The 21,344-nt window shown below is 37.3% G+C and overlaps 2 protein-coding genes across 5 annotated transcripts; both read right to left on the bottom strand.

The window, feature by feature from the left end:
• Positions 1-7,491: 7,491 nt before the first annotated feature.
• LOC112288455 (GDSL esterase/lipase At3g09930) lies at positions 7,492-10,092 on the bottom strand. Its single transcript, XM_024532629.3, has 4 exons — positions 9,536-10,092; positions 9,055-9,282; positions 8,315-8,887; positions 7,492-7,895 (listed from the first exon to the last, which is right to left on the bottom strand). The coding sequence occupies exons 1-4, from the start codon at positions 9,591-9,593 to the stop codon at positions 7,663-7,665; spliced, it is 1,092 nt and encodes a 363-aa protein (XP_024388397.1). The 5' UTR covers positions 9,594-10,092; the 3' UTR covers positions 7,492-7,662.
• A 927-nt stretch (positions 10,093-11,019) lies between these two features.
• On the bottom strand, positions 11,020-21,144 carry LOC112288454 (putative serine/threonine-protein kinase SIS8). 4 transcript variants are annotated; one of them, XM_073537221.2, is made up of 22 exons: positions 20,867-21,144; positions 20,605-20,663; positions 19,871-19,905; positions 19,299-19,553; positions 18,559-18,762; positions 18,111-18,299; positions 17,721-17,992; positions 17,455-17,562; positions 16,969-17,052; positions 16,500-16,574; positions 16,317-16,385; positions 15,878-15,961; positions 14,993-15,079; positions 14,617-14,697; positions 14,257-14,374; positions 13,466-13,811; positions 13,095-13,218; positions 12,922-12,941; positions 12,615-12,771; positions 12,034-12,322; positions 11,703-11,775; positions 11,020-11,568 (listed from the first exon to the last, which is right to left on the bottom strand). In XM_073537221.2, coding segments are annotated over exons 1-22 (2,817 nt in total). In that variant the 5' UTR covers positions 20,869-21,144; the 3' UTR covers positions 11,020-11,482. The 4 variants fall into 4 exon arrangements, with proteins under 4 accessions (XP_073393322.1, XP_073393321.1, XP_024388392.1 ...); XM_073537220.2 differs by having other exon boundaries at positions 19,299-19,556; positions 20,867-21,004; XM_024532624.3 differs by lacking the exon at positions 20,867-21,144 and having other exon boundaries at positions 19,299-19,556; positions 20,605-20,825.
• Between the last annotated feature and the right edge of the window lie 200 nt (positions 21,145-21,344).

The raw sequence follows: 21,344 nt of genomic DNA, 5'->3' as shown, positions 1-21,344 counted from the left end.
CTAAGAAGATCATTACATTGAGTCAAAAGAAGTATATTAAAAAAGTTTTGAAATGATTCAACATGGAGGAATGCAAGTCTATTGGAATTCTAATAGAGGCCAATATGAAGTTGATGAAGCTCATGGATGAGGAGTTTGCCGAAGTTGAAGATGAAATGAAGATGTTCCATACAAGACAGCAATAGGTTCACTTATGTATACAATGGTTGGTACAAGGATGGATCTTGCATATGCAGTGAGTGTTGTGATTCAACACATGTCAAAGGCTGGACCAATCTATTGGGCAACCATTAAGAGGATCTTGAGGTACTTAAAAGGCACATTGAACTTCGAATTCTACCTTGGAGGTGATAATATAGTATTGCATGGTTATTGTGATATGGATTGGGCTGGAGATGCAAATGATAGAAGGTCAACAATGAGATATAAATTTCTTTGTTAGAGTCGTAGAAATTTCATGGAATTGCAAGAAACAACAAACAATTGCAAGGTCAACAATGGAGGTAGAGTACATGGTAGTAAGTCATGGTACAATGGAGGCAATATGGCTAAGACAAGTTTTAAAAGATATCAAACTTGTGCAATTGGAAGCAACTTCAATGAAGTGTGACAATCAAGGATGCCTTGCCTTTGCAAAGAATCTAAAATATCATTCAAGGACAAAACACATTGACATTCAACATCACTTTATATGGGAAAAGATTGAAATGGGAATAATTGACATGAAGTATTATGCAATGGAAGACAAGCTTGCTGATTGGCTTACAAAAACATTGGTAAATGATAGATATTATAAATTGACAAAGGTGTTAGAATTAAAAACCTTTAATCAATAGCAAAGTGGAAGTGATAAAGTAAATATTTGACAAATAAAAGATATTATCTAAAGTAAGTTGCTAATGGTTAAAGGGTAGCAAAAGATAATAGGAAAGTTACTAAGGTGGTAGCTAGAATTTATAGTGGGAGCTAGATTAAGTAGAAGCTAGGATTTGGAATGGTGGCTAGGTTAAGTAGAATCTAGGATTCAATTGGATGAAGTAAGAATGAATGAAAATAAAGTTGAGCGACAATAGATATAAACTCTACCTATAAATAAAGAATGTTGGAAGTCAGAGATATCTCATTCCACACTTCTCTTATGTCTAACCTTGCTAATTTCTACTTACTTGTATCTTGCTTATTATGTTTCTTCAATAGTACTTGATTACAAGTAGATTATAAGAAGTACAATGTTATCCAAGTGAATTAAAATATAAAAAAGGTAGCTCAAAATCTGAGTACAAATTTTAGATTAATTTCGTTTTTATACCCAGATACATCTAATTCTTAGCTCTAATTTTAAATTTAAACCTCTTCTTATTAAAATACCTAAAGTTTATTTATTATTAATCTAATTTAGACAAATTTTAGCTCATTAAGCTTAATTCTAGTTACAAACTTTAAATTTTTAAAATCAATAAATAAAATTTTGAGAAAATAAGAGTCAAAAAAAAAAAATAGCTATTTACAATAGCCACTGCCCTCAAAATTTCTATCTATAAATTAGCTTGGATCTCCCTTGTGAAAAATCTTCTTCTTAAATCTTAAAGCTTATTGAAAAACTAAAAATAAGATCCAACTTCCTTGAAAATCTCAAATAAAAAATAAAAAAATACAAGAAAAATCATAAAAAATTCCAAACTAGTCTTGAATCATACTGCCTTGAAAATTCCAATGATCCCCTTTCTACAAATTTTCATGGATTTCTATTGTCATAGCTCTTTTTTTTGCATGTTAAGACTTATTGCAAAGCTAAAAACAAGATCTAGCTTCTTTCAAAATTTCAACATAAAAACATGAAAATTTAATAAGTGGCATCAAAAATTCCAAATTAATCTTGAAACCTACCACCTCAAAATTCTAGCAACCTCCTTTTCATACATTCCTATCTTAGAAAAAAATAAAATAAAAATAAAAATAAAAATAAAAATAAATCCTTTTGATGCTAAAATTCCTATCTTTATCTTCTTTCAATTTTCACCTTGAACTAATATGGAGTCAAATATCTATCCTAAAAGACAATGCCTTCAAAATTTAAATAATCCATTCAAGCCAACAACCTCCTATTTTAAATTCTATTCAAATTTATAAATATATTAATATTATATTCTTCTTTTCTTACAAATAAAGTTAATTACCTTCCAAATATCTTTAATATATTTAAATTAAGTATATCACAATAATATAATAAATAAGTCTTTATTGTCAAATATTGGACATTGTTATGTTTTCCAAATGCCTCCACAAATGCTTCTAAAAAAGCTTCAAAGCTACTTAAGATTAGATATCTCTTCTCAAGTAAAGAAAAAAACCAAAATAAGGCTTGTCTTCTGAGTAAGGTTTCAATTAAATCAACTTACGATTCTTCTTTTGGATAATACTTAGATTTTAAAAAATTTATTGATTGAATTTGATTAATTAATCCTAAAAAAATTGAAATGTGTGCTATGAAAAAAATTTGAAAGATTAATCTGAGGCTCCTAATGTTGTTGAATAGGTAAGTTTTCTTATACAAGTATAGAAGCCACTACTTCTTTGCATGTAAAAGCTTAAAAAAGTGATTGCATCCTAAGCTAAACTATTTCAAGTCTTACATCACTATAAAATCTTATAAAAAAATCTCCAATTCAAGTAGTTCTAAGAGACAAAGTATTCAACGTATTTATAATAGTATCTAACTTAGACTCAATATACTCAACTATACTAATATCTTCACGTCCAATAATCTTGAAAGAAAAAAAAAAAAAAAAAGTTTCTAAATAATATCAGTTTAAAAGAAGATAATCTACAACTTCTAAAGTGCTCAGATGCTTTCAAATAGAGAGATAGTTCATTCTTTATTAAGGAAGATAAAGCTTTAGTATTAATAAAAAGGTAGTCTTGATAAGCTATCATAAATGTACTATATAAAAGACCAAACTAGAAGTTGAATAAAAGAGATTTAACAAGAAAGCTAGCATGAATTTTATTCAAGTAGATGAATATAAAATCAATATTAAGTGAGGTGAACTAAAGCTCTAAGAAATATATTATTAGAATTCAAGATCCCTTTAGCCTTGGCACTAATATATATTAGATATTAGGAAGCCTCTCAAGAAGTTCTCATATTGCTTGGAGATGAAGCAATCCTAAGATCCTTCTTAGAAAACTTCCTTAATCTTCTTAGAGCTTTCTAAAATTTGTTGGAATATTTTGAAAACCTTCTAAAATCTTCTAAAAATTTCTAAAAATCTTTTTGGAATTTTCTTGTAAGATGTTTGGAACAGAGACGGGGAATCGAGATTCTAATGATTGTTTCTAGAAATTATCTATTTTTCTAATGATGGTTATAATAGGATAGATTGATATAATAAATGGATGGATTATTTTAATACTTATATATATATATATATATATATATATATACATTAGAAGAAATGCTATTATAATTGTGATGCTTTATCAATCTACAATGAGAAATTTTAGGATATTTTATTTATTGTAATTTTCTAATACCTACACATCAAATATAAATGTAAGGAGTTATAAATAGATAGATTTAAAAAAAGAAATAATTTATTATGTATGGTATTAAAAGTCTTAAATGAATCCATAAATAAATAATATTTTAAAAAATATGAGTACATATATGCTTCTTAAAGAATCTTGGATACAAAAAAATAAAGATCCTATTCATGCCACGCTATCTACAAATTTGATGTTACAAATAAGTGTAGGGAATTTGTACCAAAGTGAGAGTTTACTTGAATCAAGAAAAAAAAATTATCCTTAATCAATTACTTTTAACAAAAGAGAAAAGATTTAGAATTAAATGGCCTCAAAAAATAAACCTTATTCTTATTATTTAAAAATATAATAGACTAATAGATATATATATATATATATATATATATATATATATATATATATATATATATATATAGATATATATAGATATACATATATTCATCTTAAGACTTAAAGACCAAGTTTATTATTCAAAAAATTTAATTAATTAAATTAAATTATTTTTAAAAAAAATAATCATATCAAAAAATAACTTAAATATTTTAAAATATTATTAAAAATTAATATATAAAACTAAAAATTATTTCTATATTTTTATAATTATTTTTTATAAGTCTTTAAATAATATTATGTAGTTTAAATATAAAAATATATTTAATTTAATTATATTTTTTTAATTTTTAAAATAAAAATTCTTTATAATAACTATAAAGATTTTATAAATTATTTGAATTTTATTTATTTAGAATATATTTAAAAACGACTCATATCTAACATAAGTCATCTTTTATAATCAATCATGCTTATCTTATTGATACTTTAAAGATTTGATATATTTTTTCTTCTTTTTTATTTAATTTGAATTGCAATTATTTGAAATTACATTCTTTTTTGCTTCAAAGTTTTTTTTTAAAGAAATGCATATAATATGATTTTTTCTATGGAAGCTTTTATATGTTTTATTTATATTTTCTTATGAACCAGATTAAAAATCTAAACTTAAATGTATCTAAAATATATTTAAAGGTCAATGTTGGTTAGATCAAAATTAAATCTTAGAAATAATATTTTGAAGACATGTCTCTTATTTATTTTCTTATTTCAGGATATTATAGTTTATGTAAAAACTAGATATATATATATATATATATATATATATATATATATATATAGTATTAAAAAGAAAAAAAATCCATAAATTTTTTATCTTGCTTTAGTTTTCTTTATGAAGTAGAGATACAAATTAGTCTATTTTAGTAATCAAATTAATCTATTTTAATAATTATCAGTATCAATTTTAATAAAATTTTAATATATTTTTAATTTTTTATTTAATTTTTTCTAACAATATAATATAAGATATATTATTTTTAATATAAATAAGAAATTAAGTATAAATAATAAAATATACATATAATATATTTTTTATTCTAAAAATTATATGTTATTTTTATAATTAAAATAATTAATATGAATGGAAAATATAGATATATATATATATATATATATATATATATATATATATTTAAATATTTTCTTATAAATCTTATTCTATACATAATATTCTTTTATTACAATAAAAGAATTTAACTTCCACTTAGTTGGTTACATACTAGTCTCTTTCAAATATCTACTCTTTGTTATTTTGTATAAAGACTTACATTGTTTTTTACAATTTTTTCTTTTTACTTGATATGTTTTGAGAACCATTAGGTACATACCTAGCTTTTATTTCATAGATACCTCCTATGCCATGCACATTCATATTGACACAATAAAATTCTTATACATATGAAAGCTATTTAGAGTAAATGCATAATAAAAGATTACCTAAATAAAATTAGTAGTCCTTTTAAGTAAATGAAAACATTATATAAAACATATTATAAAATTTTATTAATTTTAATCAAGATTTTTTTTAATAAATAAATCACACAAATCTCTTATTGCAAATCTACCCTTAATTGTTTTTAATGTTGATAGCTATTTTTTTGCCTGTATGTTGGGGTGCTTGGTGCTAGGGATGTCTTTGCAACAAAAAGTAGATGTCCACCTATGAATTCCCTTTTTTATTTATTTATTTGCACACATTTGTCACTCCAAAAGTTACAATAGAAGTCTTATGAAATCTTTGCATCTATGTTTTCATTGTAATTTATTTTATTTTATCGTGTACATTGGTCAACATAGCCACATTTTATTTAACATTTTTTTTTTAATCTACATTGTTAAAATTGCTTTAGCTTTGATATTTGTTAATAATATTTCGCTTTTTGTAACAACAGTTGAATTGTGAATCGTGCATGTATATTTCTTATTTTCGAAGCTCTATAGTTGGATTCTGAATCAGGGGGCAGGGAATTGCTCTACAAACATCTTGATATCACCACTTCAGAAGAAGAAAGAAAAAAAAAAAAAAAAAAAAAAACGAATAAAAACGAATAAAAAATTAAAATAAAAAATGATTTGATTGTACCACCGTTCATCCTGTAATTTCCTCAGCAACAAACCTTGAGTTGGATACATCAGACATGAGCAGTTAAAATACAAAATTGATCCAGTTAGATTCAGAAAAAAGACAAAAGGCACATCCAAAGGGGGACATGAGGCGGAGAAGAAGCACGTTCGGCTTTGCAATCGTGTGTTGACAAAACCAGTTCAATGCATCAGTTGAAGTATTGTCGAAAGTATATGATTAGAACACCACTGGCAGTGAACCATGGTTGCATCGATTCTGAAGAGTAAAACTAGATAACTAAGTCAAGCAATGTGGGTGTCCGTGTGGGTGTCGGTGTCGGTGTGTTCGAGAGATGTAAAAAGCAAAGAACTTCAGTGACTGCTAGTTGTGTGATTTGATTTTCCTGGCCTCGTGTGTTGCAGAATCTGTGAATCCCGGCGACGAGTTTGTGGAGACGATGATCATGGATGCGGTGAAGTTGGTCCTGACAGTGTTGTTTGCGGTGTTTGTTATCGAAGTTGAGAGCCAGCGGCCCCCGAGACCCAGCTTTCCACCGTTTCCCCCGCTCGCACCGCGACCTCCAAGAGCTACTGCCTTGGTGCCACCGCTCGCACGACCTCCATGGCCCCCGTTTCCTCCGCTCCCACAACTACCTCCACGGCCCCCTCTACCGACGTTTCCTGGTTTTTCCCGACCATCTGCGCCAACAAGACGCTAGAAGAAGAAGAAGAAGAAGAAGAATGAGACTGAGTGGATATAGGGAGAAAGAGAGGTGAACTCTGCGGTCATGTTGATTACATTTCCGATCCAGAAAGCAAGTTGCTCCAGGATCCATTAACTGTGAGTGCACCGAAACGAGCTATTTCAATACATGGATTCCTTTTGGTAATCCGTTTACTGATAACGATGTGTATGGGTGTATTTATTTTTGGGAAATTCATCTGTGATGTGATGTTATCCTGCCTGATCAACTAAGTTAGGAAATTAAATCAGGAAACGGATCAGGTGATGACAGCCGTGCATCGATGGTGAGTTAGATCACACTAGAGTGCATCCGATATGTCACGAACACTGTGGTTATGTCCAGCGACGCACTGAAAAAGTGTGCGTTAGAGTTTGATCGTGGAAGGAAGGTGTGACTGCAAGTTCAAAAGAGATAATTTCATATTTTAGTACCGTAATCTTTTTGTAAAGTCGGAAGATTTTACTGTACCGGCAAATCGAGTGGAAAATGTAGGGCTGGTGGTTACGTTGACTTACGTGTGGTAGATTCGAGTCCCATGGACGTGGTAGTTTTCATCATGAGCAAGGAAAAACGTGCGAATATTGATAGTGGAGAAAACCTTGCACAAAATGCACCCAATGATCTTGTCAAGTTCGGAAACCGAGTGTGCGATCGCTGTATCTGTAAAGAAGATGGCCTTCACTTGTTGCTTAATGATTCTATTCAGGATCTTTCATCGAGGATTAATCCAACACTCAGATGCTTTTTCTGGAAGGAGTCTTTATGACATTAGGCAGGTCACAAATTTTATATTTAGCAATTGTTTATTAGCAGGTCACAAAAGACTTTGAATGATCACAAACCACACTTTGTGTCCGACACAATTCTACCAAGTCCTTTGCAGATGGTTTTATTGACTGGAACTGAAACGTCATCAGCTGCAACCCAAAAATCGACGAAGGCTCCTCCCACTTGTGTATACAACTCCATTGGTGAAGAGATTGAAAATGGAGGACCATGCAGTCTCTGTAGGGTGGAATTCGTCCCACCAGAAGAAGTCTGCCTGGGAGCTGAGATTGCACAATGAGTATTGCTTGTTGCCTTGCCCGTCCACATCGCCGCAGAGTCTTCCGAACTGTAATCCAGAGCAGCATGGATCCAGACGAGCTGGAAAAATACACACAACATTCAGCACAGAGTATCTCAGATCATGATTATCCGCTCATTAGACTCAAGGGTAGACGGACTTAGGGAGATTAGTTGAGCTATTTAAGATCCGACCTTAGCACATGCTATCTAAAAAGGACAAAAACGTATATAGCTGGAATTACTGTAGATCCAAGACAGTTACTCCATTCACTGTATTAATCTCATTGCAGCATAATGACCAAGCTTTCCGCAGCAAAGCCTAAATGTTTTAATGCATGAAACAACCGAGGGCAATTCAAAGAAACTAAGAACAAATCCACAACGAAAAGGCACACACGCACATTCAACTCGGTCCCAGTTTCTACTGACCGATGGTTTCAAAAAAAATGTTCAGCTGATCTAAACAACATAACAGAGGCGGCCGTGGTGTGTCTTACCGTTATCGAACGGTTTGAAGATGATGGCTTCGAAGGCTAACTGGTTGTCTAGATACAGAACATTCGCATCAAATGGCAAGGCGGTTGTCAGAGACAGAGCTAGCTGGACATTATGTAATCTGGAAAGAGCATTGATTTCGATTTGGCATTCCTTGAAACCATTCGCCGCTGTGGATGCTGGACCACAACCCAGAGGACTCAGTTTAGAAACGACAAAGCTTCGGAACCCCAGGTCATACAGCGCTCTCAAGTCCTTCGTAGCCTGACCCACTACGGACGTGACGAACGTGGATATCGATACTGGATCCAAACTGCCTCCATTCCTCACGTATGCAGCGTAGTCGTTGCCAGAAATAGTGTAAAACACTAGCGATTCGTCATAACGGTTTCTGTAAATGCTCCTGGTCATGACCGCCTTGAGTTGCCTAATCTGATCTCCAGTCTTTGTGAATCCCTCATTGGGGAATACTCCTGCACCTCCTACTGCGAAATTTATACCGTCTTTTAACCGGGTTGAGGGAGGAGGATCTTCACGAGAGCGATAGGGGACCGGTTTGAGCCCCATATAGTCAGCTGAAAAATATCACAATTCCAAGTACCGCTTGTCAGAATGATATTACATACCAGTCAAATCCGGTAACCGAAGAGAATTATTACACCCTCATTTTCGCCTCAATCAACCACGTAATTCATAAGAAACAACGCAGACTTGCAGGGGCGAGGTGGTATGAACATTATACCGAGAAAATCAGAAAGCACTTTGCCATCACTGAATCGTCCGGCAGGCTTTCCAGGACGGGTTCGACCGAAAGGTGGTTGCCAAGATTGGTTTACCGACCCAATTGCGGTATAAGTACTGTTGTCGGGGTCTCGATTACCATTGTCTACGAAAGAGTCCCCAATTACAAAGATCCTGTTATACTTGCCGATTGTGCAACTTCGAGTTTGTGCTCTCTTTGTTGCAGTAACTGGGAGTACAGCCAACTGAAATCAGAAAATCTCTACAGTTGACAGTGCGTCTAAGAAGTTGAAACAGTGCACAAACAAAGAGTATTATCATCTTTGCAAGAGTGAGAACAAATCCAATCTAACATCTTAGGTTTTGAGTCGATCTAGCCACACACAAGCATAGGAGATGTACTAGTTTGAACCTTGTGAACAGCTCTCATGACTGAGAAATTCTGAAAAATTAACAACGTTCTAGACATGGATGGTGCTAACCTGCACCACAAAAGATCACTAGTAGGACTGCAATGTAATGGAGACGCAAGGAGCCCATCGCACAGTATTGTTTACAACCCACATAAGTTGTCTGTAACCACAGCTTGGCAGTGAGAGTGTAGGTTCTTGTTGCGTTGTTGCTGACACCCAAGATTCAGTACCACTTGCAAGTTTGGTAGGATATCCAAACATCCAAAACTGTTTTGGGAATATTCCAAAACATGTCTACCCCCAAACACTTTATATAGATACCAGATAGTCTCTATCTTCACATCAGAGGATGCTCGCAGTCGTGCACACACTGTGGCTATCTTGAAACATCGCCGCCAATTCCGCCATAGAACAAAAACAAAATGAATGTGATCTTGTTCACAAATCGTTTTTCACACCACCTTTGGAATCTGGAGCAAACGAGGAAGTCAAGGATCCCGGCTAACCATGTCCAAGGTTCGATCATGTCGACCGTTCCATCATGTTTAAGACTTTGATGCAAGGTCTAAAATTCACGCATTTCTGTCTTCATTCTACGCTGCAAAGTGATACCTAGATTCGATTAAATTCGAAGCATTCATGTTCTCAATCCTCGTGTTCGACATATATGATACCTCAACGGCATTTTAGTGCAATTTTGGAACGTTGTTCTCTTGTTATCGGATTCGGTGCCAGTTTCTTAGGAGTTTCGGACCACGTTACACTGAGCATCGTCCAATTACAACGATTTTCGACTCCAGCTAAGGAATCCTACTTAGATATGACTTGGCAGCCTATTACCGTCCAACAACACGTTTAACTTGTGACAAAGGAGACGATTTTGCAGGACAAAGCAAAGCAAGTTCTCACATGAAAGGAATGTCAGCCGAGACAGCCTTAAACACTCCACTGGCATTAACATGTGGTTGCAAAACTTTCAGAGGCACTAGATATGAGCAAGGAAAGAGTAGATAATTTGTCTCAAGGGCGCGAGTCTTCGTCAAAAGTTGCTGGCATTAAGGTATCACGAACATTTATTACAAAACGGAACTGAAAGTTAAACTACAACTTGTAAATGCCTACCGATTTTTATGTGAAACTTTAAAATATGTCATAGAGGCAAAACTACATCACTCGACGTATGCGTTGCAAGATAAGAACACGTATTCATGGAACGGATAACAGGTAAAGTGTAATCGTAATGTAAAAATGTGTATTCAGATAATTGTGTTTGGAGTAGGTGATGAAATTCTTGAGATACCTTGTTGTGATTGAACGAAGCCACGATTTGATACCTTTGCGCTGCGACAAAAAAAAAATGTCATGTCAAGGTGCCAAAAAGTGTAGCTCCACCACGTTTGTAATTTGGAAAAAGAGAGATAGCAAAACTAATGCACGTGTGAAGTACAATACTCCTTTAATACAGTCCTTGCATACACTCTTCAAGAATCTACAGAAAAATGTGAACGAATACAGTGAACTTGAATAGCAATCATTCTCAACTAAGCTTCGTCTCTGGGGTAATTCAGATCTTCCAGAATATGATTTACTGAATGAGTAGAGGCACAAGGTAAAGATACATGTGCCTGATTCCTATCACCAAAAACACGGATTTGAACATCTTAACAAGCCCGTAGAGAACTCAATTAGCCCTGGTAACAACAGACCGGTATAGTGTACACTACGGATATGGTCTTTGCACACTACATGAACAATCCTATTGAACCATGCTTCATGTGGAGGGAGACAAGGTAATACATTTGTACTCCCAACCACTACATGAACTAGAATATAAAAATGATGGACCAGCTCGATCTATATTACAAGGTATGAACTCCCGCATGAGAAGCTGATTTGACAGTCACACCTGCCTTGCACGGCCAAACTATCAACGGATGTAAAAATGCTGCAGGGAGGGCATCTTCTCAATCCTGTGGCAGCTGCCAGCTAGATTACAAGCGTGACTTCTCCCAATCGTCACCCTTGAAGAAACTCGCATTCATGCAGCCGTGTAAGGATCTCGTCGTAGCTAGGACGGGCTTCGGGAACTTCCTTCCAGCAATCTTGAAAACAGGCATGGATCGCGGTAATAAATTAGCGTCAGCACCACATATAGGGTCACTAGGACGCTTTAAGAGAAACATGCACTCAACAATTTAAGTTCAACTAGGGGTGCAGACTTAAAATTTAAACATACCAGCAATCAATTTGCCAATAAGACCGTCTGGAATCTCCAAACGAGCCTGATTGTGAGCAACAGCATTTACCACCTGTTCCATCGCAGCAGTAACAGCATTGTAGGGAATCAGGTGCCAATCAAACACCAGGTTTCAGTTTCTGAGAACCATGCTCATTAGAACACTAATAGATGGATCTGAATCAGCCGTATACAAGATGTAGCAGCCTATACGTGAGGGCTTGTAGAGAATGAATAACATAATTAGCACACGTACACTGAACTGGAAAGCATTGGATGTGGTGTAGCTTACTCCCCATCACAATCAGCTCAATCCAAGGGGAAGAATTACCTCCAGGGGCTTAATCCCTTCCCACGGCCGTCTCAATGTAGAAAGCTCCCACATTATGACTCCTAAGCTGAAGACATCGCACTTATCCGTGACTGGCCCATTTCGCAACAGCTCTGGCGCCGTCCATTCGGGAGTTCCCACTGCAGTGTCGTCGCAGTAAGTAGAGCCTGAGAGTATTCGGGACAAACCAAAGTCGCAAATCTTAACACTCCAATGCTTGTCCACCAAGCAATTAGCGCTCTTCAGATCCCGATGAACAATTTTCATTCGTTGTACACTCATCATTCCCCTGAAACCACATGTCACACCCAAGTTCAGACGTGCGTCCCATAAGCCTGTTTTTAAATAAATAACTGAACTCCAAGTATCATTCGAGTATATAAAGAACATTTTAGCCATATCGAGGCTACAGGTGATGTACAAATAGAAGCACGAAATAATCTGTTACGAGTAAATCCGTGTAGATACTATCAGGAAAAAGCAAAGACTGAAAGGTATGCAAGTCAATCACCATGTTCTAATTCTAAAAGCAGCATAACTCAACTATCCCCTACGCCTAAAAATTGGAAACAAAACAATGCCTGCAGATATCACGAAGCATTTTCAATCGACGACGCCAGCTTAGCTTTTTCCCCTGTTCACTGGAGTGAATTAACCGATAAAGCGAGCCCATATGCATGTACTCCGTCACCATCGAAAGATGTGGTGGCTTTGTACATGCTCCTAGAAACAATATCACTGCAAAAGATTCGCTTCAGATGAGAATAGGAGAAAAAATTCCAAACTACATCGCAAAAGATGGAGTAACTAAGTAAAAAAGCTCGAATTTATAAGTAAACTGAAAAAAATCTTTCAAATCACAGTTAAATCAAAAGAGATTTTATGTACCGTTTGGATGCCTTAACCGGCTGCAAGAGAGGCGCACCGACAGACAATGAAAATATGTTCAGTCCATGTGACCAGCATAATTCCTGTGAGTACGCAGAATGCTCAAAAGAAACAATGTTTAAAAAAAAACAAAATTCAAGGTCGTAATCGGTTCATTCACTTAGGAGACCAACCTTAACAATGAAATCTCGTTGCAGAAGTCTTGCATATTCTCAACAGTTAGATCTTGTTCAAGCATCACCTTAATAGCTACTTCTGTGCCCCTCCAGATCCCGCGAAATACTTCTCCAAAAGATCCTGCATTATTTACATCCAAGACTTCAGAAAAGATCACTACAGCCTGATGCCAGCTACGGTACTCACGTTGCAGAATCACCAAATTAGAGCATACGTAACCAGCAGATCATCAGTCGAGAATAGACTGAAACATCTATACAAAAATAAATAAACAAACAAATAAAAACAATTCAGCGTTGTACTTTACAGTATCCTACCCCGTGAAAACAATGAGCAAGAATGACGAGGTAAATGCCAAAAAACCAACCAATTCCAACACGGACACCAATTCGAAGCTCTGAGAAAGCAATATTCCATTCTTCGAATGGCATTAGAGGTCGGCTTGGCAGCGATGGTGACTGCAACGACAGATTCCAGGAAGGGATTGCATTGTTTGTATCTGAAACTAAACCAGATAATCCTATTGGAACCGAAGTTTCACAACTTTTAGTGGCCAACGTGGACGTGTGGGCATTAGATCCATGATCACCAGCCACAGTATGATCATGATTACCAGCCGCAGCTGGATCATGACTAATAGGACCAGAAACTTCCCCATGTCCCTGATTACCATCACCGTCTGTGTTGTTGGAATCCAGAGACCTCCCAGAAGCCTGAGATAAGAGAAGACCAGCTCATTTCATGAGATCTTTCAAGCTAATCAAGACACATGAAAATGAATGCATTAACTTTAAGCGACTTTGTAAGCTACTTCAAAATGCACACGAGATTAACACTGCATTTCCGAAGAGGCATTGCAAGGAGTAGGAAATAACCTCTAAATAACTTCATGAGGCAACAAGCATACTGGACACACTGACGAATTATAAAGTATAAAATATAAAAACTGCTCCTCGGTTTTAAAATGCTGTCTGCTAATCACTTAACAATTAACTAGTCGGATTCTTCACCATGTCCAATTCCCACTGTTAAACAAAAGCTTCTTGCTTTGGACCACTTGACACTTTCAAAAATGGCACGACCTACGAGATCTACTGGAAAGAATTTTTCGACCACTTGATCATTAGCTCATCAAGATTATGAGTAAGGAGTGCACACCACTCTACTTCCTTCACTGGAATTTAGAATGTGACCATCAGGCATAGAATTATCAAGCTTTCGATCTTTCGTTCGAACTCGCTCTTGCTTGAGGGCTTCATTCATCGCTCTTACAGCCCTGAGAATGCAGAATCGTAGCAACCAAGCCAATCACTTAACTATCCCGTCGAAATCTATGAATCAGTGTCACAGATTACATAATCACAACAAGCTCGTAAATATAGAAATCCAAATGCAAGAATCTCAAAGAATACCAGCTAATCACATATCTTTTTCGATACCAAACTGCTCCATGATTAGATGACCAGTTAAAGAACAAGCCACAGTATCTATATTTCGAAACCAAGGTTAAGATGCCACCTGACAACCTCGTCGCTGATCTCGGGTGTAACGGTCCGTTTCCTAGCCCTTCGCATTTCCGCATGTGGGCTGTGACTTAACCTGCGTATGAAGAGTTCAGAATACTCGGATGGACATCAATCAATCCCGATTAAGTATTCTCAAACAGAAGAGATAACTGTTTGACTACACAAAACTTGTCAATGTTAAGTCCCCAATTACTAGAATCATAAAACATGATGAACGAAACAGAACAATAAAACTGTAACACAAACTCGGACGAACATAATCCAATGTCACAAGATGATTTTTCATGCTAATAGCCATTAAGTTATACAATGTGTTTGATAGTTTGGTTTGTGTGTGGTGAGCGTGGATAAGCGTTTAAAATACTAACTTTGACAATGAGGAATCTCCCATATATTGAAGAAAGTCCATCCCTCTGGCCTCGTGCCTTATATCAACAGACAACGCTCTTTCTCTCCTGCAACCAATACCCTCTAGTCAGAAAAGCCCTTTCATCTGTTCTAGGCATTGACATCCTTTCAACGTGCACACTCGCAACGCCAAATGCGAGTGCAGGCACGAATGCCTTAATGCGAGTCATTCTGACCCTCACAAAATGCAAACTAAGCAGCTGATAGACTTCTCACATGTATTGTTTGCACAAAAAAAATCTTGCTCTGGTACAAAATAAACAGGCCAATTTCTTGATCAAAGGAGAGGTGTTATCAACCATAATGGAATACCACATTGACCCATCTGGGTTGCATCAATTTTGTTCTTCAGAGATGAAGGGAAGGGTTTGTGGTTGCCAAATCGATATTAAATAATGAGTCATTAAAGATGTCTAGCCTCTTGAGCTTTGCTACCAAATTAACAGGTAAAACTACTGCCCTCAGTTTTTCAGATATTTCAAAACAAGCCTTTTACACTCTCCTGACTTGAGAACCTTGATGTCAATGAATATGTACAATAGGAGCCACCTGGGTTATGAAGGTAATGAAGATCATGAAAATAACTATACATGGTAAGTTTCAACATACAAACCCTACTGAAGTCCTAAAAAATAAAGTCATTTTCCTCATATCTTTCAACAAAATTTCGAGTGCAAAAGCAGAGATACTTCCCAGTGAACTACGTAAATCCCCAAACTGTTGCATGCGTTGCAAATGCTCACATGCATCTGAATAGCAGATCATTCTACTTCACATAAACTTTGCAGATTTCAGATCCACCGGCACATAACATGGTCAGACCAAACCAACAAACTTAGAGGTACCTTGAAGTATTATGTCCGCCATGAAGCCGACTCCCACTAAGCATAGAATGTGCACGAGGTCTGAATACTGGATATTCAGGACTACTGAGAAAACAAAAATCAACAACCACAAAATAAACCCTCAATGTAAGAAGCATGATCGTTTCAAGAAAAAATCGTAAAAGTTAGCTTGTTCAAACCATATGAGGTACAAGAGCTCTTCGTTAACGTGGTGTACAACTCGACTCACTCAAGAGACCAGAACTCAACTCGTGCAGAAATGTCAATCGGTGATTTCCGGACAAAGTCTCCATTCCAAACATTACAGGTGGAAGTGATTGAGCCGAATAAGTTCTTTAACCAAATAAATAGCTAGTGGATGATGAAGTAAAACTTGCCGCTCAATCTAATCAAAGACGCATCAGAACATACGGAGAAGCACAATAATGAATTATCTGACCTCGGAACACTTCCATCTTCTGATCCAACTCGCTGTGATGGTCGCAAGCGAGTTTGCGCGTGCTCTGGACTGCATTGTTACATACATATCCCATTAATTATTTGTAATAAAGGAAATTATCCGAGTGCAGAACACATGCATCCATAAGACAAAATAGTTTGAGCATAGTACTTGAAAACTCGCCTGGAAGGAAAACTTCGAAAGCCCTCCATACTCGGTTTTCTTTGCTCTAGCTGAACTTCCGCACAATGTTCAGGACTAGTGAAACCAAAATAAGAGAGTTAAAATTACAATATAACATTATGAAATTCCTTAACCCTCCTTGTTCTTATTGAACAGACACACGATTGACCATACGGCGCTTTCGGACTACGTTTTCCAGTTCCACTTCTCAAATTATATCTACCAGATTGCTAAACGAGTACTACTTACAACCACAACGTAGTAAATACATTATATGGATATGTTGATAACCCCAAGCAACTTAATTCCACGAGCTTATCCATGTTTTTACTTCGGCATACACAACAACCATGGTATTCGATTGTTTCTGGCTATCGTAACAATAACGACAGCACAATGCATCACTTGACGGTTAACAATAGAGACCCTGTATCCTGTAAATCCTACAAACTACCCTCAAGGAACTAACCTAGTAGCAGCATTTTGCTCTTCAAGGACTCGTCGTTGGTTCCGCACACGAGGATTCGCTAAATCTGGCTCACTCTGAGACGGGCTGCAACAAAACCTTCAAAGCTTGCATGAGGTTGAAACACAGTTTCAACGAAATTAACTGAAAGGCATCGCATAGACACCTGTCTAACAAGGATACAATGGAATACTTAAACTCCCGCGCTCGGATAAATTCTTAAAGCGGAATGCATGGGACAAATTTCAGATAATCAAACAAGCTTATGATGAAAAATCGATAAGTAGTGAGCCTTCGATAAAAGAAGTACGCCCACTAAACAAAAACACGGACAATCGGCGACAGCTAAAATCCGTATTTTGCCTGTACAAGGCCAAAGTTGTAGAATAGTCAACTACTCCGAATTAGAAATGACCACCTCGTGCTGAAAACTATTTCCAAGGTATATGCACATGAAACATGTGTTTACTCTACTTAACCATGACACACCTTAATTTGCCAGGAAGTCCGACAACTGAATTAGGCCCAGCTACTGGAGCTGCAGTCGGCCCTCTTCTTGAAAATGGTGGACGAGCAAGTTCCACGTCTTGCTCCACGCTGAAAGAACCACAGAGTTAGAACTCGTAAGCTCTTCCTCCATGAAATAGGTTGCCACATATTTCAAATCTCATGTTCTGCAAGGCGTCCTCATAGAAACCAAAAACCAAGCAAGAAAAAACTGTATGAGAAGCAGGCTTGACATGTGCGAAACTAACATTTCATGATCCAACTTGTCAGGCACGCCATACAGCGGGCTATTCGGCTCCAAGGGAGAGTCGCAAGAATCATAATCCGCAGAATCACTATCTCCTGCTCCTGCAATGTGATACGTAACTAATGCCTTCCGCGAGAAAGGACGCAGATAGCCCGGATGTCGCATCACATCTACTAAGAGATCGATGCCATTTACTGTAACCACATTAGACAGGTGCTTGTTTGGGTTTGCACAAATCAAAGAGCTACTAGGTACAGCCTCCAACTGTAGACCCTGTTAATGCGGCCAAAAACAACACAATTGACTGGCTCAGTATGTAGCACGCAATCACCCGACAGTAACCTTAATTTAAATGCTTCAGAACAGAAAAAGAGGATTTTGCTCAGAATACCATAAGAAGGCGACTTTGCAATCCGACAGAATCTCCAAGAAATTTGAAGAGGATAGCCCGCGGTCGGCATAAGCCTTGTTTCACTTCTCCCAACAACCGCACAATGCCTCCTCCTGTACAATTGTGTTCGTCTCCAGTGGACTTCGTGGAACCCGTTTCAAAAAGCGGTCCACCATAGAAGTCAGCTACCTGATTGCACACCCCCACATGCTATTAATACCAGCTTTGAATCCTTCACTATAACCCTTTCATGATCGTACCATCCTACAGAAATAAAACCAAAACTCGTCCAACAGTAATCTTGAGAGCGCAAGTTTCGCTAGTGCGCCTGCCAGCCGACAAATATTAAAGAAACCGTGTCCATAATGAAAAACCAAAGAGCTAAATACTAAGGACTGACTGCCACTCTAGTGAGACATCTATAAGAAACCAGTGTCAGAAATCTTACCAATTCTGCAATTTTCTTGATCATCAGAAGAATATTAATGCCTATGCCTTTTACCATTACACGAGCCAGATCCTGCAGCTTCACAAGATTTTTGTCCTTGCTTGTGTCAACAAGTAACACATCCAATCCAAGAGACACCGGTCCAAGCAGCTGTAGGTCCTTCAGAGTTGGTATGGTTCGAAAGCGTGCCCTCAAGCTTCGACTCTGCCAAAGATTCATTAGTATCGCGAACTCAATGTGCATGAGTCTGGCTCGAAGATGGAGAGAGAGAGCGAGGGAAAAAAAAAAAAAAAAAAAAAAAAAGGGGGGGGGGGGTAGAAATAATGACATTGCAAATCTCAGGTCATGCAGCTCTACCGTCAATACATTTGAGTATTCTGTGTTTTCGATAACTAAGTCGCACAAGGGACCGTATAATCCTTGCAAACGTACTTAATGATTGGACCACACCATCAAGAAACTAAGCTAGCCTCGACATCAGCTGCTATCCAACTTCCTACACAGGAACTAAACATAAACCTTACAATTCCTGAAAGTCTTCATATCTAGACACAAGTGATACCACCCGAAAATTTAGCGATATCTGGTATCAAAAGAACATGTGAGCTCCCTACTTCGAAAATACACAGATTGTATTGTCTCGTGCTAGTACAAGTATAACAGTGCAAGATTACAAGCATTAATCAAAATACGCTTGATAAACATCTGTAAAATACAAGTTAAAAGAAACCCTGACGTACAGGTATTACAGAGTAAAACCCGTCGGGCAGCCTGGAATCCAGAACTTTAAGTTCCCATAGAGTTTGAGACGCATCTCTGGAAGATAAGCCCTCAAGAGAGGGACTGCTCCTAGACTTGGTTAAGACAGGGGATCTTTCCGCAGATCCAAGCCCCACTCTCTTCATTTTTTTCACCAACTGCGCCTGCCACTCGGAATAGAGTCCCGAACCTTCTTCTCCATCTTGCCCTTCTTCGGAGGATTCTGCTGGTTCCTCCTGCTGTCACAATGTGCAACATCGAAATCAAATGAACAAAACCTCGACTCAGAAACGTAAGGCCGACTTCTCGCGCTCATACAGCCTATCCAAGCATGGCATATTTGCTGTAAGTGGCACTAAGGTCACACACCATAATTAAGTAGGGGTTAAGTATTGCCAGAGAACATCAAACGACAACAGTTGATGATAGCACTAAGTTCATACGAAGCCACTTGGAGTGATACTAAATCGGCATCCCGCACTTTCTGATACAAAAAGTTTCAAGCAAAAGGCAGAAGATGTCTCCTTCTGTAAAAGTCAATGAAACCACTCACTTTGTCCACGTTCGCCAAAGCTGCTCTTACCCATCCTACATTGATCAAAGAATACCAGTAAATTTTATTAATTCACGATTTGAGACTCTAATTTTAAGATAATCGTGCTAGCTATTGATATCAGTTTCAGGAATCAAATACAAATATCAAATTTCAAATCCACGGGCTGAAAAAATGAAATATGCACACAAGCAAGCGACACAAATCTTAAGCTCCAAAGAATGTAAACAACGTTGCTTATACATTGCTCTGATGAACTGGCTTGGACTGCAATAAACTGGCCTAACCCTTGAAAGTTACAACATTACTCTTAAAATGAGATGCGGGCAAACAAAATCTTGTGAAATGTGTGAAGGACCAAGACCTAACTGTATCTCAGGAATGAAACTAAAGGATGGGAAGGTTACATATGGTGCGATGAATAATGAGAATACGCAGCCAAATCGAAATATACAATCGGTGAAATTGAAAAAATATAGGACAGATGATCCGTGTACTTGCATTCTAACAACATGGACATTCTTACTCTGCATGAACCTGAGTTGACGACAGCTAATCAAGATCGAATGGAGCAACCCTAGAGCTTAAACGAGCATTCCCAATGCCATGAAGCACGACCTTGAATATGGAAATTGAGAAAGAACATCGAGTAGAAAGCAGTAGAGAAATCCAGCCCCCAGCCTGATTGCGAACTCATACATCCAAGATGACGCAGAGTAACGTCAAACAAGTACCTGTCTCTTCAGCACAGCTGCTGTTGTAATGCTGGCCTGTCTCAAGGCGAGCCTTGATCCTGGACAAGAATTCGGACATGAAGAGAATCGCTAGGAAGCCTCACAATTCCGAACTGGTAACGTCTCATATCATTCCAAGAGCCTTTAGCATCCAAAAAAAACTTGCACGGGCTCCCGTATCAATCCTTAAAACCCCGCATCGATCCGAAAATTCAAGCCAAAGACGCAACAAAACCAGGGAAAGCCGATGCACTCTGCTCACATCTCGTCGGTCTCTTCGCACTCCTCCTGCTCCTGCTCCTCTCCTCCTCCTCCTCGTCAACATGCTCCTCGGGCAGGCTTTTCCCACGGCTCAGAACTCTCCATTCTGCTCGGCCACTGCAAGTCCTGCACCATGACCACACCTCTCCACCCTACTTCACCTCCCTCCTTCCCTGCGACCAATTACTTGCCCAAACTATATTGTCTGCGCCTCGAGTAGCATCGAAAATTTCAATGCAACACACTCCTACTACTACTACAGAAGAAGAAGAACAACAACAAAAACAACGACATTGAGTCAGGCGACCTCGCAGCATCTTGCACGCACAGCATCCACCACCACCATCGCCGTCTCTCCCTTCCTCCCTGATGCTCTCTCCCGTCTTCGCTCTGATACCCGCCCTGATACCGCCAAATACCTCCTGTCCCTTTCCCCGCCCTTAATAATTGTGCCCTCCCGGGTATATGCCCTAGTAACT

Source organism: Physcomitrium patens, chromosome 11 (assembly GCF_059467195.1).
Source record: "Physcomitrium patens ecotype Gransden chromosome 11, ASM5946719v1, whole genome shotgun sequence".
Taxonomy (NCBI): domain Eukaryota; kingdom Viridiplantae; phylum Streptophyta; class Bryopsida; order Funariales; family Funariaceae; genus Physcomitrium; species Physcomitrium patens.
The sequence above is the reverse complement of the archived record's forward strand: the minus strand, read 5'-3'. Positions and strand labels throughout refer to the sequence as shown.

What these genes read in the sequence shown, in the direction of transcription:
- LOC112288454 (XM_024532624.3), bottom strand. Translation starts at nt 20,683, where the DNA reads ATGTCCGAATTCTTGTCCAGGATCAAGGCTCGCCTTGAGACAGGCCAG. An exon ending in GGTTTTACTCTGTAATACCT is followed by an intron (nt 18,763 to 19,298) that starts GTACGTCAGGGT and finishes AATCTTTGGCAG; the next exon opens with AGTCGAAGCTTGAGGGCACG. An exon ending in GGAGATTCCTCATTGTCAAA is followed by an intron (nt 14,698 to 14,992) that starts GTTAGTATTTTA and finishes CTTCATACGCAG; the next exon opens with GTTAAGTCACAGCCCACATG.
- LOC112288455 (XM_024532629.3), bottom strand. Translation starts at nt 9,593, where the DNA reads ATGGGCTCCTTGCGTCTCCATTACATTGCAGTCCTACTAGTGATCTTT. An exon ending in AGTGATCTTTTGTGGTGCAG is followed by an intron (nt 9,283 to 9,535) that starts GTTAGCACCATC and finishes CTGTACTCCCAG; the next exon opens with TTACTGCAACAAAGAGAGCA. An exon ending in CTTCAAACCGTTCGATAACG is followed by an intron (nt 7,896 to 8,314) that starts GTAAGACACACC and finishes GTATTTTTCCAG; the next exon opens with CTCGTCTGGATCCATGCTGC.